At 42.8% G+C, this 17,413-nt stretch overlaps 1 protein-coding gene across 1 annotated transcript; it reads right to left on the bottom strand.

The window, feature by feature from the left end:
- Positions 1-1,117: 1,117 nt before the first annotated feature.
- Positions 1,118-16,194, bottom strand: pcgf6 (polycomb group ring finger 6). The gene is made up of 10 exons (XM_083650483.1): positions 15,817-16,194; positions 15,447-15,546; positions 15,084-15,180; positions 8,920-8,975; positions 8,741-8,800; positions 8,042-8,150; positions 7,218-7,245; positions 6,230-6,328; positions 2,224-2,310; positions 1,118-2,025 (listed from the first exon to the last, which is right to left on the bottom strand). Exons 1-10 carry the CDS (start codon positions 15,889-15,891, stop codon positions 1,975-1,977), a joined length of 762 nt encoding a protein of 253 aa, XP_083506609.1. The 5' UTR covers positions 15,892-16,194; the 3' UTR covers positions 1,118-1,974.
- Positions 16,195-17,413: the final 1,219 nt, after the last annotated feature.

Consider the following 17,413-nt stretch of genomic DNA (forward strand, 5'->3'; position numbering starts at 1 on the left):
TTTGCCATTATTACTCAACAGAACTGCTGATTTGCAGAGGTTTCCCTGTCTCTACTGTGCAGGGGAGAAAAGTGAATCTGTATTACTGAGAGGTGAAAGTACACAAACCTAGAGATGTAGAACCAGACAGACTGCACTGTAGGCTATGTCCAAAGAGAACACTCCTGTAAGGTTTTGTTAAGGAGCCTGTGTCCAAATACTGAATGTTTCTAAGGTGGATTACCATTTTTGTGCTATGCGAGACTTGCACTAAAGACGTGTGGCATGCTGTTGAATTGGGACAGTTGTTTTGTTTTAGATAAAGACTTTATTTCAAATTTCTATATTTTTCTAGTTGGAAGCCTAAATGTTGGTGTAGTGCCTCACTTCTGTTGTTGCAGCATCCCACTGTCACCGTATACCAGTATGGTAGAGTCAGTAAAGAATAGGCAAAATTCTTCAGATTTGCAGAAATGTGTAATAAATGGACATACAATATCCTGTAAAAATTTGTATGGGAATGGTGGAAATAAAAATGCCCATCAAGAAGCCATTTTTTGCTGTGGCTGATTTTGAAAACGTTCAGTGCATAAAAACTATTTGTGTATACCAATTTTAAACAATTTGTGTATTCCGTCTACAAGGCTCAAAGTCTGGTTAGTTATTAGAAATCCACTGACAACCAATTCTTTCCTTTGCACAATAAATGTAATGAAATGACTGACCAACTTACATCCAACATCTCATTGCTTTCTTGGGGGCTGGGATGTTGCAACTGCCACGATATGTAATAACTTGTCAAAATGTAATAAAATGTCCCTCCAAATGGGTTGAAATTATAAATGTTCTGTCTCTTTGCTGCGACAAATCTTGCAGAATGTAGGTATTGTATATGGGGTTTTGAAAGCCAGTACAGATATTTCTGATACTCAATAGGATTCATGGTGATAAAGCTTCTCAAACAGCAGCCAAAACTCAAGGTCTGGACCTCCTGTAGGCAATCATGGAACTCTCCATTCAAACCAAGTCTACACGAAATCCCTCAGAATAAGACTTTTACAGATGAGAGAAATTAAACGCCACCAAAGAAACAAAATGTCACACATTACTCAGTCATTTATTTATTTAAACTGGCAAAATGCACATAGGAAAGGTATTCTGTAACAAATGCTATCAAAGATTTTCTTTATAAACTTAAATAACCGCTGTATTGGTTTTTACGGGAAGCACATTCTATCAATCAATACAATGGCATTTATTCACACAAGCAGACAGTCTGTACAAAATGTTAACAGCTCTTAAATTAAATGTGTAAATCAATAAGGAAGAAACTGATTCTGAAGATACAGTGTACATCTAAACCATAAGAAATATATAAAGCCTTTGGTAGTGGTAGAGGTCATTTTTGTTTCAAGCCCTTTCAACTCACAACAATCTCTCAAAATCTGAAAATCCACAAATAAAAATTAAGAAGTCCCTGGTTTTCTAACAGTAAACAAGACCGGTCCAGTTGTGCAACAAAACTGTTTAGATACCGTGACATTTTCAGCTTTAGTCTATTGTTTTTCCCTTACCGGGTCTGTCCGACGAGGTGAGGGAGAGGTACTGCACCGGCACGTACAGTACGTACATAAATAACCTAAATGATGATTTTGGGAGCGAATATCCAGAGTTAAGATAAAATTTTACAACACCTACACCTTTTTATTAATTAGATACTGTTCAATTAAGACATTACATGGCGGGAAAAAGAAAGCTTGCAGTACTTGCATTTCTCTTTGAAACTAAACGGTTCTGCCAGCCACAAGCTACCTAACAGTTTTTAGGTAGGGTTTTAATTTTGTTAGTAGCTGGTGTCAACCCATTAGTTTAACGACAACACTCGTTTAACTCTAACTCAACAATGTGATGGCAGCCAGCTGAAAAGAATCAACAACAGATGTAATCCAAAGGGTCAATGCAGAGCCCTTCATGTACTGCATCCTTTTCCCCTGCTCAAGACTCGGAGGGCAGGACCAGACCAAAGTGCAGCACCAACAGGCCGTCCTGGGGTCAAATGGAAATGAGACCAAAATATTATATTTCTATGTATCAAAGGATCATCATTCTGGAACGTCTACACAATGGATTTTCATGATTAACATAGCCGTCTTCGAGTATTTTTACGGATGTGTATATACACAAATTTAGATTGGTGATTCAAATAACTTTTAAACTGTGTGTGTGTGTGTGTGTAGTACCTACCTGTAATGCCTCCTCTCCCATTAGTTTCTGGATGTCTCTGAGTGACTGGTAGTGATCTAGGAGGTGATCCCCACAAACCACATCCACCTGCAGGACACACAGGAACACCTCAGACCACTTCATCATAGATTCACTGAGGCAGAAATACAAGCAGAGCATTTACCGGACACATTTTAAATGGGCTACAAATTACAATACATTTACACACCAAATGTAATGATCGAACAAATGCATTTTACTAACAGTTGAATCAACAGAAAGGAACTTATTTCTTGCAGGTCTGTGGTCTTGCTGCCTCCATATGCTTCGTTCTCATAAGATCATACTTTTGAGTTGTAAAATCCAGCTTGTTGTGTATTAAAGTACTTTTTTGTCAGACGCAACACTGCTCTTGCTCAGCTTCGCGATTTGTTGATCGCTAACGTTTTGGTCCCTCTGGAGCTTCGTCTAGAGTGTTTTACAGCATTCTTGCCACAGTGACCTTAAACAGATAATGCTCCACCCTTTCTGTGTTCACAGGTCTGGGACAATGGATCTCCTGTGGGAGTGTCGAGAGACACCTCTCCTCTGTTTAACTTAACCAGGTCCAGACCGGCCAGGGAAGATCTCCTGTGGGAGTGTTGAGAGACACCTCTCCTCTGTCTAACTTCACCAGGTCCAGACCGGCCAGGGAAGATCTGCTGTGGGAGTGTTGAGAGACACCTCTCCTCTGTCTAACTTCACCAGGTCCAGACCGGCCAGGGAAGATCTGCTGTGGGAGTGTTGAGAGACACCTCTCCTCTGTCTAACTTAACCAGGTCCAGACCGGCCAGGGAAGATCTGCTGTGGGAGTGTTGAGAGACACCTCTCCTCTGTCTAACTTCACCAGGTCCAGAACGGCTACAGAAGATCTGCTGTGGGAGTGTTGAGAGACACCTCTCCTCTGTCTAACTTCACCAGGTCCAGACCGACCAGGGATATATCATAGAAATTCCACTGATCTAAGGAGAATATGAACTAAGTTGGGAATCAGAGACTTGACACCTGCTGTTGACTTTCTGGTCTGTGTGACCGAAAGGAATTCCAGGCAACCAAAACATTCTATCCTAATCTGGACTCTCGTACTGCCAAGGACGCAGCTCTCCTGATTTTTCGTCTGCAACTGAGCTCTTTCCCCCCCAAACCCCCTGCCTTGTTAGCCCTTGCATCCTCCTCCCCCCCACCCCCGTTTTCCTCAGCAACCCCCCCCCCCCCTGCTGGTAATCCTGTACATTTACAACAAATGTATATGTATTGTATAATATTGAAGTGTGCCTTATTACTTTTCAAATTAGTAATAATGTGAATTGAGTGTATTTCATCCATTTCATTTAGATGCTCTGTTCAATGCAAGACGGCGCCGCCCATGGCTGCTGTGGCGTTACTGTGCTCTTATGTGAAAAAAGATTAATGCACCTTAATGCCAAAACAAGTTCCTATATGTTACATAACATAATGGCGAATAAATGATATCTGATTCTGATTCTGATTTGGAAGATCTCCTGTGGGAGTGTTGAGAGACACCTCTCCTCTGTCTAACTTAACCAGGTCCAGACCGGCCAGGGAAGATCTCCTGTGGGAGTGTTGAGACGAGAGACACCTCACCTCTGTCTAACTTCACCAGGTCCAGACCGACCAGGGAAGATCTCCTGTGGGAGTGTTGAGAGACACCTCTCCTCTGTCTAACTTCACCAGGTCCAGACCAGCCAGGGAAGATCTCCTGTGGGAGTGTTGAGAGACACCTCTCCTCTGTCTAACTTCACCAGGTCCAGACCGGCCAGGGAAGATCTCCTGTGGGAGTGTTGAGAGACACCTCTCCTCTGTCTAACTTCACCAGGTCCAGACCGACCAGGGAAGATCTCCTGTGGGAGTGTTGAGAGACACCTCTCCTCTGTTTAACTTAACCAGGTCCTGACCGACCAGGGAAGATCTCCTGTGGGAGTGTTGAGAGACACCTCTCCTCTGTCTAACTTAACCAGGTCCAGACCGGCCAGGGAAGGTCTCCTGTGGGAGTGTTGAGAGACACCTCACCTCTGTCTAACTTCACCAGGTCCAGACCGGTCAGGGAAGATCTCCTGTGGGAGTGTTGAGAGACACCTCTCCTCTGTTTAACTTCACCAGGTCCAGACCGACCAGGGAAGATCTCCTGTGGGAGTGTTGAGAGACACCTCACCTCTGTCTAACTTCACCAGGTGCAGAGCGGCCAGGGAAGATCTCCTGTGGGAGTGTTGAGAGACATCTCTCCTCTGTCTAACTTCACCAGGTGCAGAGCGGCCAGGGAAGATCTCCTGTGGGAGTGTTGAGAGACATCTCTCCTCTGTCTAACTTCACCAGGTGCAGAGCGGCCAGGGAAGATCTCCTGTGGGAGTGTTGAGAGACACCTCTCCTCTGTCTAACTTCACCAGGTCCAGACCGACCAGGGAAGATCTCCTGTGGGAGTGTTGAGAGACACCTCTCCTCTGTTTAACTTCACCAGGTCCAGACCGACCAGGGAAGATCTCTTGTGGGAGTGTTGAGAGACACCTCTCCTCTGTCTAACTGAACCAGGTCCAGACCGACCAGGGAAGATCTCCTGTGGGAGTGTTGAGAGACACCTCTCCTCTGTTTAACTTCACCAGGTCCAGACCGACCAGGGAAGATCTCCTGTGGGAGTGTTGAGAGACACCTCTCCTCTGTCTAACTTCACCAGGTCCAGACCGGCCAGGGAAGATCTCCTGTGGGAGTGTTGAGAGACACCTCTCCTCTGTTTAACTGAACCAGGTCCAGACCGACCAGGGAAGAGCAGGGCTGAAGCCAATCAATCAGCCTAAGCTGCTAATCCTCGTCCACGTGTTACTAAGTACCAGGGATGCAAACTCATGGAGAGTGAAAAGGTAACCGATATAGGGCAACAACACTCCAAGTCATTCACCAAGTGCCCTATTTTGGGGTCAAAAAGGTGACTGTCACCTAAAGGTGACTAGTTTGCATCCCTGAAATACAATATACACTTATTAAAAGAGTGCAGCTAAGACCTGAACGCTGTCGTCAATACATATGTGATCATAAATGGATTGCTCCAAGACCATTTCTCAAAAATTCTTAAAATGAGTGATATCCCCACCTGAATGTTAATTACCAGCCACGACAGCGACACTGCAATTGTTTTCACCTTGTGAGTCTGTGAGTCATCAGTGCAGAATGCGGTCCTGCAGACACGTATTGTAGCGGGAACTACCACAGAAGGTGTTTACAGTATGTCTGTCTGTCTGTGGACAGATTTTGTGAAAATGAACAAAACCGTGCAAGATGCAGTCACGAAACTCACATTCGTTTGAAGTCGCAGGCGTCGCGGCTGATGTGATCCCATTGCAAGATGGTCTCCTCTAGTTAATAATAGCCATCTTGAATCTTGAATGAGAGCATGTTGCAAAAAGTCTGCTGTCTTACATAAAAACACCCACATGACGTACATGCAAGTTGCATGACGCCTATTTGAACCCGGTCAGTCTGCACGGCACGCCCACATCCTCCTGTAATGCCCTCGCTGTCATGTTGCCAGGTCTGTCTGAAGTCTGTCTGTGGTCGTGACACAAGCTGGGTTTCCATCCAAATGTATCGATACTAATCAGATAGTAAGTGAATAGCCTACAATTTCATTCAATTCTTCTAGAAGTGAGTCACCTTAAAGTTAGTATCCCAGTCTTCTTCTGTTTACCACGGCGGGTATTGTGCTGCGCGTACTATGATTTACCGTGTGTAGCCCTATTGTGTGGAGGCTACACGGCATGTCGTGTTTTGCAGTGATCAAGGCAAACTGCGTGGTTTTTCAATGGAGAGACAACAGAATATCGCTTCATCTGTTTCCACCGCACGTTTCGCATTTTCCTTTTATCGATACACCCGACTTTTCCGCCTCCCTCAAGCGTGAAAACTTTTTTGCGATATTTGGAGGTTTTTGCGAATTAGGCAGCGTTTCCACGATTAAGCGTAAGCCAGGCGGACTGACCTGGCAGCTGGAGCTCAGCTCCATCTTCCTCCTGATGAACAGCTCCACGTGGCGGATGGTGGCCTTGCCCGACACGCGGACGTAGCGCCTTTCAAGTGGCTGGACGGGGAGAAGGGGGGTCAAGTTGGAAACGCCTTGCAGCATTTTTGCTCAAAAGTAGTAAATGTCATTAAGGAAACACAAGACATCGGAAATAATGGAATGAAAATATCTGATAGAAGTAGTGTCTTATAATTGTGAAATCCTGACTTGAAAACAAAAATCACATGTAAGCTACATTGTTTAGTATGCACCTTATACTATTGCACTGTAATTACAGTAGTCTCGCTGGCCAGCCTCCTCTCCCTTCCGTCCGAGGAGTCTGACGCAGCAGGTCTCCATAACTGGGATAAACCCTCCCGTGCTCTACTCTGCTCTCCCATTGGAAGCGTTGATTTCAGACGCTGCCGGATTTCCACTCCCCGCTTAAGAAGCTCGGTCATTGGCTCCGACCATGTCAATCAGAGCGACTTCCGCTCCCTCCTCCGTGTGGCTGTAAATAGTGCCCTGCCGCCTCAGTGAAAACAACAACGCTAACTAGCTAGCAAGCTAACGGCAGAAACCTACAAGCTAGCTCGTTGCTACACGCTGAAAACGGCAAGTTGGATTGTTTGAAACTATTTTCCAAGGGCACTGCCGCTAAGCGCCGCCCATCGCAATCCCACGATGGAGACCTGCGGCGCCAGACTCCTCGGATGGAAGGGAGAGGAGGCTGGCTAGCGAGACTACACTGTAATTAATCATTGGCGAAAGATATTTGAATTGCAAGGTCCCTATTAATGGTGTTGCACCATGATAAAAACCATTCGTGACACTATTTCCAAGAGGACCTGTGGGTGAAATTGTCCCGGTGGGCCAACAGCCCAAGACCGAGCTCTCATCATTTCTGTCACTATAACACAATCTAAACAATCTTTAAATAAAAAAAGATCTCATGTGAAATCATTACCTTATAGTCGTTGATGCCCTCTTCAGCCCTGGAAACAAAATATGGGTCATTTTAACTCAAACATTTTTTATGTGAAGCATAATGTAGGACGTTAGGGCCATCTGCTGGTGAAGATCGGCATGTCCGTCTAAATATTGTAAGGAGGTTTCACTCACTGTTGCAATCTGTGTTTTGCAAAACTATTAACCCTTAAAAAAAAGTAAGATATTTTCCTTTGAAAATGTCTGATATATATGTTATGTATGTATGTAGCTACTATCTGAAATGTAATCATTAAATAATTTCAGATATGAATATGTTTATGATTAAATTCATCTTTACCATCTAATAATAGATTAAAGTGATGTTTGGTGTGTTCTGTTGGTGCAGATTTGACAGGCAAGAGAGATCCTATGGGAGAGTGGTTAAAGGCTAGACTAAGTTTAGCCGTGGAATGGAATTATCAAATTAGCAGAAAACCTACTGTATGCTACTTATGGAAATTAACTATCAGTTCTACCTATTACACATGACAGTACTGAGGCGGGTGCCCTACATGCTAAGGCATGTTTCTCTATAATTTTACAATGGACGTAAATGAAGAAATTGGAGAGAAAAAACGACTGAGAATACATTCAAAATATCTCACTATTATCCAAGGATGACGTGAATCTAGGTGACTAAATTATATTGTAAACTAGATTTTTTACCTGTGGAAGTTTACACATTAATTGAACAGAAAAAGCGCCAAAAAGTCAGGGGGTTGAATACGTTCTATAGCCACCATAGGCGTAACTAATGCTAGGTGTGTGGCACTGTGCACAGTGCGCAGTGCAGATCCTCACCCGACAAACTCCAGCAGCAGGGACACATCGAGCTCGGGGGGGATGGTGAACACCGAACGGTGAATCATGTACTTCTTCTTCTTCAGCACCACCACGGGAGAAACCACCACTGCAAGGAGAGAAAAGATACATGTTGGAGGAATTGTGAGATGTGTGTGTTTGTGTGTATGTAATGTATGTACATTATATGTGTGGGTGTGTGTGTGTGTGTGTGTGTGTGTGTGTGTGTGTGTGTGTGTGTGTGTGTGTGTATTTACACATATACAGGGCTTGAAATTAACTTTTTGGTTCACCAGCCAATATGGCTCCTAGGTTTTAAAGCTACCTACCAATCAGAATTTCCACTCGCCAAAATGTTTTTCTTGAAATAAACCAGATTATTAGCGCCACTGGTCTCGCGCTACTTTTGAATGCTAGAAAAGCTGATGATGTACAATTTGATTACAAAAAAAATAATAATAATCAAAGTACAACACAAACTGTCCATTTTGCTGCAACTCGACAGTGCTGCTCAATCCAGGACCTTACTTCCTGGAACTCTTGAGAGTAAAAAAAACTGGTCCATTGGAGTGAATGGAGATGTTGCGACTCTTCTATATACCGTACATGGCTCTGGTATGAAGTGATCAGGGAAGAGACAGAACAGATAACATTGCCTCGAAACGGTTTCCCCTACCCATTAGGGTTGAATGACTTTACCTGGTTTTGGCACATCCAGCCCTCTCTCCTTGTAGAAATTACAAATGTGTTCTCTCTCCACTGTAAAGTAAATAGAAACGTTTCATATTTGAATGTGCAAACAAACACAGAGAGAAAAAGCACATATTCTAAAATAATTACACGTGCCTATGCATGTGACTGTCACCGCATGTACTTACATTCCTCCAGAAAGGGAATCATTTTGTAAACAATATCCTGCAGTTGTCTGTCAGGCCTGCAGGAAACAGAGGAGAAAGCTCTTTGAATCCTCAACACTGACAGTTACAGATTTGAGTGAATTGCATGGGTGAGTAAATTGCTTTCCCACACCTGGAATTTTAGAATGCCATTGCGTATAGTAGAATCATTGTATCATCATTTCAGAACAAACGATTCAGTTTCCAGAATTTCCAGACTTTTCAAGACCCTGTTACGAACTACTTTATAAAAAAGCCCTGAAAATACTAGATAAAAAACCCTTTTCTCATCACCACTGCCATGTCATACGTAAATATGGCATGCTAAATTTTGAGAACTTTAGAAATTTCACCTCTGCCTGTCTAATATACAAAGTTCTACATGGACTGGCGCCGCCTCCTCTTGCTGACTTTATCAAATATCGTGCGACCGCCAACTCGACCCGTGTCACCCGGGCCATTACGAACAAGGTCTGTGAGGTCCCCTTTAGAAAAACTTCCTTTAGTCAGAAGACCCTATCCTTCATGGGAAGCACTCTCTGGAATAATCTACCTCCCTCGATTAGAGAATGCCCGAGTCTCGCCACCTTCAAAGGCCAGTTGAAAATATGGCTCAGATCAAACCAACAATGTGATCACAATTAACATACTTAACATATCATTTGCCATGTTTTGCAGCATGCTCTGTGTGTTTTATTTATTTTAGGTTTCACTAACCTTTTATACTATTAATTTTTTTTGGTACTATTAATTGTGTGTGTTTTAATCATTTTTGGTTTTACTAACTTTCTGTACTTTTAATCTTTGTTGTATTATTAATTTTTCTTTCGCTTTCATGATTACATCAACCTGCCATGGGACTACAGGTGGAAACTAGCCCTTGGGCTACAACCTGGCATATTTACTGTACGGCTGTACTGTTCATTAATGTGTAAAGTCCCATTCTTTAAATAAATGAATCTGAATCTGAATCTGAATCTGAACATATATCATGTCAAAGTGCCACAATCTATGAAGAGCAACACAGCCAAAAGAAGAAATCATAATAGGCTTGTGATATGATGGGAACTCAAACACCTGACAACAGGTACCACATTTCTTTTCTTATTAAACCTCCATACTGACAGTGTACGTGCCTTTGGGCTGTTGAAGGAATTCAGTGCAAGTCTCGGCTAGTCTCAGAAAATAATTCCTGGCATGACAATATCATGCTAGCGGAGTGCTGGATATTATTGAAGGTAGTGGATTGTCAGTGAAGGCTCAATTGCTATCTCTCTTAATGTGGTGATCACTTGTATTTTTTGTTTTATTGTGTCATGAATATTATTATTCATGACACAATTGGTTATTGATTTTTTCTCTCTCCCATGTACTGCTAAATTATTTACAGGTGCATGACTTTACGTGCGTCACAAGTTCTCAATGTTCCTGGCTAATTCCCTGATGAAGACACTTGGACCACAGAGATATGCTCTAAAATGGGAATGGGATGCAATGGAAAAACAGAATGACACAATGTATCAACCATGGGGTTGATACATTGTGACACTATAACGCCACAGACGATGGGAGAGTGTAAAAGGAAATTAATGACAACTCTAACTTGGCCTGGGTGGCTAAAAATGTGAACCCTCAATACTGTCGTGATATCAACCTTCATAGCTTTTGCACACCAAGTCTGCATTTTCGTCCGAAATTGAGGTATGGGGAAAAAAAAAGAAAAAAAAAACTAATTTGTAGAGCTGGGTATTGGTTCAAATGTCAAGAATCGATTTGATTCCGATTCACAAGGTGGTGAATCGATTAATCCCGATTCGATTCGATTAATTTCAATATCGATTTGGTTAGTGATACCAAAACGTGTTTTTTGAGCTGTAACCTGAATTACATGACTGTCCAGTTATGTAACACAGGGGTTCCCAACCTTTTTTGCGCCAAGTAGATACATGGGGGAAAAAAGTTGCAGACCTGTTGTCAATTTTAATGGTTTTAGTTATACATATATTTACTCACGAAATAACAGCCTTTTCATCTGTCAATAAAGACACTTTCACAATTATGCACAGTGATTTGATTTCAGCCTATATCATTTCTAAAAGTAGATATTAATTATCAAACATTTCCATTCATGTAGCCTACAGTATTTATGTTTTTGTTTAAACTACAAAGTACAAACATAAATAAACGTCAACTTGAAACTATGTTTCAACTACCACACACAGCATAATATTTTAGCCTGTTTATTTAAAAAAAAATAAAAAAAAATCGATCTCTGGACATATGAATCGATATCAAAGGATTAAAATAAAAATCGGTTAAAAATCAGAGAATCGATTTTTTTTTAACCCAGCCCTACTCATTTGTGTCAATCATCATTGACACACCAAGTCCAACAATTACATCCGTCATTTAAGTTTTCGGACGAGGTTCAATTTTCTGCGAGCTGTGTTTTCAGATGACGGATTAAAAAACACGCATACGAAAACAATCGCACTGTGTGCAAAGACCTTCAGTCTACAAAAAGGTGTCAGGTTTCAATGTTATTATCTTCTACCGTACACTACTGTTGAGGAAATCGATCTATCTACTGTATAATGAAATATGGTTTGATTCAATAAATGGATTAAAAACATGAATTTCTGTCTGAACTGATGTGTGTATGAGGACCCCAGCCATGTGTTTTCCCTTGTCATTTAGAGAAGCTTTGGCATATCAATGCACCAGTTCAGTGAATTTAACATCAAGTGGGACAGTGCTCAAAGACATTGAAGGTGACAGATTCTCAACTATGCATTGAAAAATGCACTTCTGGAACTTTGGAATGTTCAATCAGTTGTTGCACAGAGGAAGAGGAAAATATCTCAAAATATTGCAAATAAAAACAAGAAATAATGTATGTGAAGACAATGTGTGTATTGTGCTTATTTAATCTTGTCAAGGTCTCTTTGCATGAGTGGAATATCTTTCTTTTTTTAAAGTTTATTATGCCTTTATTTTACATATATATACATATATAAAATTTACATTATTTTTTGGGCATTTTTGCCTTTATTTAGATAGGACAGTAGGCCGCGCGAAAGATCGAGCCTCCATCGTACGCGTGCTACCAGGTGAGTCACACACATCGTATGGCAAAAAATGTTTAAAATGATCAACGCAATGCGACCATCGGTCTTCATCGGGGTCCTTAACAGCAGCTACTGCTGTTATGATGTTATATGTACCGTAAATTCCGGACTATAAGACGCACCGGTGTATAAGCCGCGGGACCAAAATTGACTATTTTTTTCTTCTATAAGCCGCACCGGACTATAAGCCGCGGGTGTTTTGATGTTTAATTACCATATGAAAGGGTTCGTGCACAGAGAGGAATGTCGGGAAAGAGATCGCTGTTTGGGGAAGCTCCCATTTATTAACATTTCAACAAAACAAAACAAAAGTCAGGTCACTAATCCCCAGACAAAATCACACAACAATAGGCTACCGTATATGTGCAGCAAACCTGTAACCAGAGAAGTCAAGTCACTAATCCTCGTCTTCCTCTTCTTCCTGCGTACTGAAACCACCAAAGTCCTCATCTTCAGTGTCGGAAACGAACAGGTTCAGGGTGGCTTCGTCAACCACTCTCCTCTCTCCTTCAGGTGCCATGGCACGAGTCCGATACCTCACGAGTCCGACACCTCACGAGTCCGAAAAAAGAGGCTAACTTCCCCCAGACCCTAACCCAAAACCTAACCTCTCCCACCCCCACGCCTAAACCTAACATCCCCCAGACCCTAACCCAAAACCTAACCTCTCCCACCCCCACGCCTAAACCTAACCTCCCCCAGACCCTAACCCAAAACCATGAGGTGTCGGACTCGTGAGGTATCGGACTCGTGAGGTATCGGACTAGGGGGCAGTCCCCGTGGCGTCATCCTCTTCATCCCGCAGCAGTCCAGCGTTTTGGAACCCGTTGGTAATTGTGGATGTTTTCACACTCCTATAATATTCCGTGATCTTCCTTTGTGTGAATTCGCCGAAGTTTGTGATTTTCTCCTGATAGTCGGGAGGGAGTTGTTCAGTAGTTCTCCCCCGGACGGACAGTCCCTTTTGCCCAGGTTACGCGCGGCTGCTCTGTTTGATCGGCGGCTGCTCTCTTTTAATGCGAGATTGACTGCTTTCAACTTGAAAGCTGCCTCGTGTGAATTTCTGCGTACCTTCCCCATGGTAAGTGAGAGTGTTGCTTCTACTGCTCGTCTTGTTGTGAATATTCCTTGATCTTCCTTTGTGTGAATTCGCCGAAGTTTGTGATTTTCTCCTGGTAGTCGGGGGAGGGAGTTGTTGCCCGAGTGGCCGTTTGCTTACCGTAATTACCATATGTAAGTGGTCACGCACAGAGGGGATTGTCGGGAAGAGATGGCTGTTTGAGGAAGCTCCCATTTACCGTATTACAACATTTCAACAAAACAACATAACACAACACCACCGTTGTTTATTTTTACAGTGCACACAGTGTCCGCGGTGTGGTGAAAAGAGGGCAAGAGAGGAAATTAAAACAGAAGTGGATTTATAGTTAGAAAGAGTGCTAAAAAAGAGAGATTTTTTTTTTTTTTTTTTTTTTTTCTGAAAAAATCCATAGATAAGACGCACCGTTATATAAGCCGCAGGGGCCAAAAAACGGGAAAAAAGCCGCGGCTTATAGTCCGGAATTTACGGTATACTATATATATGACTGGCAATCCATATCATGGATATTGTCACATTTGGATGGATAATATTATTTTGTTTATATTTTTTACTTTCATGCACAAATATTGCATTCTCCATTAGTGTCGTTAGCATTAGCCAAACTAAGATGTCAGGCTCATTATTTAGTTTACATGACGACACTTCTATGTCGACTCTTCTAGATACATATTTGTCCTACATAATTGTCTTTTTGTCCTAAGGGTCGCCAGTCGCCACACTCATCATCACATTTCATATTCTACTGGTAGCAGCTTTCAATTTAACTCATTCAGTGCCAGCCACTTTTGGAGAACGGATGCTCCCAGTGCCAGAGTTTTCAGAGCGTTTTCAGTGATTTCTCGAGGCCCACAGAATATTGTGTGATATTACTATGTAAACACCGAACACGCACAAGAACGAGCTGGCTCTATTGTATCATCAGCAAAAAAAAGTTTATTGATACCATTTTCCGTTCTTTAGTTATGAGCCGGAGAAGATAGGTTGTTTTCAGCGTTTTCAGGCTTTTCAAATTATTAGCTGAGATAATCCGCCTTTTGTGAAATGCAGCATTTCAAGCACATTCACTGAGTCTGAAGATAATATTTTCTGATGTAGTGACGTAGTTGTTGTGTGATGCCCTGCGTGCACCACCCCCCTCCCCCCCTCCCCCCGTAAACTCCTCCCCACACTGCACACAGCCTCACGCAACCATTATATTTTCGGAGTGCTGCGTTTGTGTGCTGCTGTCGGCTCTCAGCGCCACAGCAGGGAAGAGCCAACCCGGATTGCTGAATGGTTTGGCGTCAGGGGCTGCTTTCCTGTCTGCTAATCGGGTGGAGAAACTATACAGACAGACAGACAGACAGGGACAGAGGGGCTCAGTTGTGAGCGCGGATTGACTCCTGTTCGGAGCCAATGTCAGCTCCCGCGACAGAGCAAATGGCTCTGGGAGCATGCATCGGGTTGTCTTTGATCCACGGCTTTTAGGCTGTTTCTCGGACCTGTCTCTAATCTGGACTGCACCGAGCAAGCACTGTCGCCACCTAATGAGTCCGTAAAATAGGTTATACACCTCCAATAGCTACTATAGTTGTACAGGAGCTGCGGAAGGCTTTGATCGACGTCCCACCGTCAAAAAACGCATTGGACGTCGAAGGACGTCCGTGGCATTCTACGTCACTATTTAATTGGACGTCGAAGGACGTCCATGGCATTCAATGAGTTAAGGAACACACACTGGAGGAATGTATTCATCAAACATCCAGACATGGAAAATGTGGCCAATAAAAGATTTGCTCTGTTTCTGTACATTTTCAGTACAGTCATTTGAAATGTTTCTTGAAGTGGTCATACAACCTGTAGCTTGGCTGCCAGCTATTCATTTAACAGGCAGGGAAGGTGATATCAGTTTGTAGTTACCGAATAAACCAGCCTACCTAATGTTGTAGAGCGGCTGTGTCTGGTGGACCATGATGCTGCAAGTGGGGCACCTGTTGCTGTAGAAGAAGTGCTTCACTATGCAGCTTTTGCAAACTGGGAGGAAGCACACACACACACACACAAAAACAACAACATGAGAACCAGACAGGAGTCCATGGCGATTTCATGGTCACATAAAGTATCACGGCTAGGCCCTGTCTATCTAAATTGCTAGATAGCTAGGCGAGAGTTTTGATTGAGTAGAACATTAGACATACATTAGGCCTAGATAAAGTTAAAACTACCCAGTACTCGGGACCCCCAGGAACCTCTTCAAGACCCACCGGCACCGAGGGACCTGGACCCCCGCTTTAACTCACATGTGTGCAGACACTCTGTGATGGTGGTGGCGTCGATGAGGAACCCGCAGCACAGGGCACAGCGGATGTATGGGTAGAACTGATTGAGAGGGAGCTTGGGCTGAGGAGCAAACATAAGAAGCGAGCAAAACCTAGTCAAGGTTTACAGTTTCACACACCTTGCAGCTGCATTCATGTCACTCACATAACGTTATCTGTGTCGAAAAAACGATAACACTAGTCACTAGTGTGTCTATAATGTGGCAGTCCAGCCATATTCAGGGTCAATTTACATAGTCAGGGCAAAACATATAAGACAGATATAGGAGAAATGCAGGAAAATTATATCTAAAACCACCTAAAAAGCAGGTGAAAGCACATGGTGACGTACCTCATCCTCGGAATCGCTAGTGTTTGGCGACTCATCGTGACTGCTGCTTTGATGGTCATGTGTTGGTGATGACATTTCTAAAAAACTGTTGCCCGACAACAACAGAATCACCCTTTATCTGTAACAAATAAAACGACCACAGTTGTCTGACATTGACAACGTTACTTTCTTGGAAAAATAAAACTGCTCCAACCGGTGTTCCGAGGCGAAGTTCTCCTCAGCGCCAGTCAGGACGAGGAAGTTAGCTTGGCTAGCTGGCTAACAGTTACATTAGCTTGCTTATTATCTCAAATGCTGGACCAAATATAACACAAACGCGTTTTTTAAATGCAGTTAAGTTTACCAGTTGAAACACATGTTTCTTGGTTACCACCGTGAAAAAACTCGAACACGAAATAAAGTTACTTGTTTACTTGGAAGCTTAACGCCTTGACTGTACGAGTCAAGCAAACGGAAATTTCGAAATATCTCTCTCGTCTCTGCTGGTTCAGCCTTCAAAATAAAAGCTTTATTGTACTGTTTCACCAGAACACACCAAAACATAACAAAATATAAGATAAGACAATACAAGATACGATAACGACACCACACTACTAACAGGACAACACATGTGCATTACATGATAGTTATATTATTACATTACATACATTTCATTACATAGGCTACATTTCATATAGCCTAATAACAACAACAACAACAACAACACCACCAACAACAACAACAACAACAACAACAACAACAATACTAATAATAATTAGTATTATTATTAATAATAATCATTGTTATTGTAGGCCTATATATTTTTTAAATAATAATTAAAATGTAAATAAATAATAATAACCTCCTTCCCTAGGCTAGCAGCAAACACACATTAGCCAGGCTAAACACACAGCGCCCAGAGCGCACACTGGACTGTTCGTAAATTGGGAGCGCCGTTGTAGCATACCGTACGGGTGCGTTCGTAAATCCACTCTGACGCTCTACGTTGAAATGAGAGCGCGAAGGTGTTTGGAGTGCTATTTCCGAATCTGTTATCTACCAAGTGCCAACAATCCACATGTCAAGAATTATGTAGAAATCCATGAATGATATTAAGTAATTGCAGCGCTTTTATTTTTTCAAGGGACATATTGCACGCTTTTACTTTGAAGAACTTCCGTCACGCGTGACGAAAAATGCGCCAAACAGGCCTCCAATCAAAATCAATCAAAACGCGGAAAAGAGTCTGTAGAAAGCGAGTGCGGCGCGCACGTGGACTACGTGACGTGCGCTAATCGGTCAATCTGTCTGGAACGCAGTGAAGCACACACACACACACACACACACACACACACACACACACACACACACACACACACACACACACACACACACACACACACACACACACACACACACACACACACACACACACACACACACACACACACACACACACACACACACACACACACACACACACATACATACATTGAGACACACAAACACATACACTTATGTTCCCTCTCTCTCCACCCTCTCAGATGCAGATGCTCCAAGTGTGGCCACAGCTGTCTGAAGGAACAGGTTCACTACAGGTACCGTCTGTTGCTGAGAG

The sequence above is a fragment of the Poromitra crassiceps genome, assembly GCF_964638095.1.
Source record: "Poromitra crassiceps genome assembly, chromosome: 14".
Lineage (NCBI taxonomy): Eukaryota > Metazoa > Chordata > Actinopteri > Beryciformes > Melamphaidae > Poromitra > Poromitra crassiceps.

Bases quoted from the DNA above. Each gene is read 5' to 3' on its own strand.
- pcgf6 (XM_083650483.1), bottom strand. From the start codon at position 15,891: ATGTCATCACCAACACATGACCATCAAAGCAGCAGTCACGATGAGTCG. The intron at 8,151-8,740 runs GTAAAGTCATTC...CTCTCCTTGCAG, and splicing joins GCTGGATGTGCCAAAACCAG to TGGTGGTTTCTCCCGTGGTG. The intron at 2,311-6,229 runs GTCAGTCCGCCT...TGTGTCCTGCAG, and splicing joins AGCTGAGCTCCAGCTGCCAG to GTGGATGTGGTTTGTGGGGA.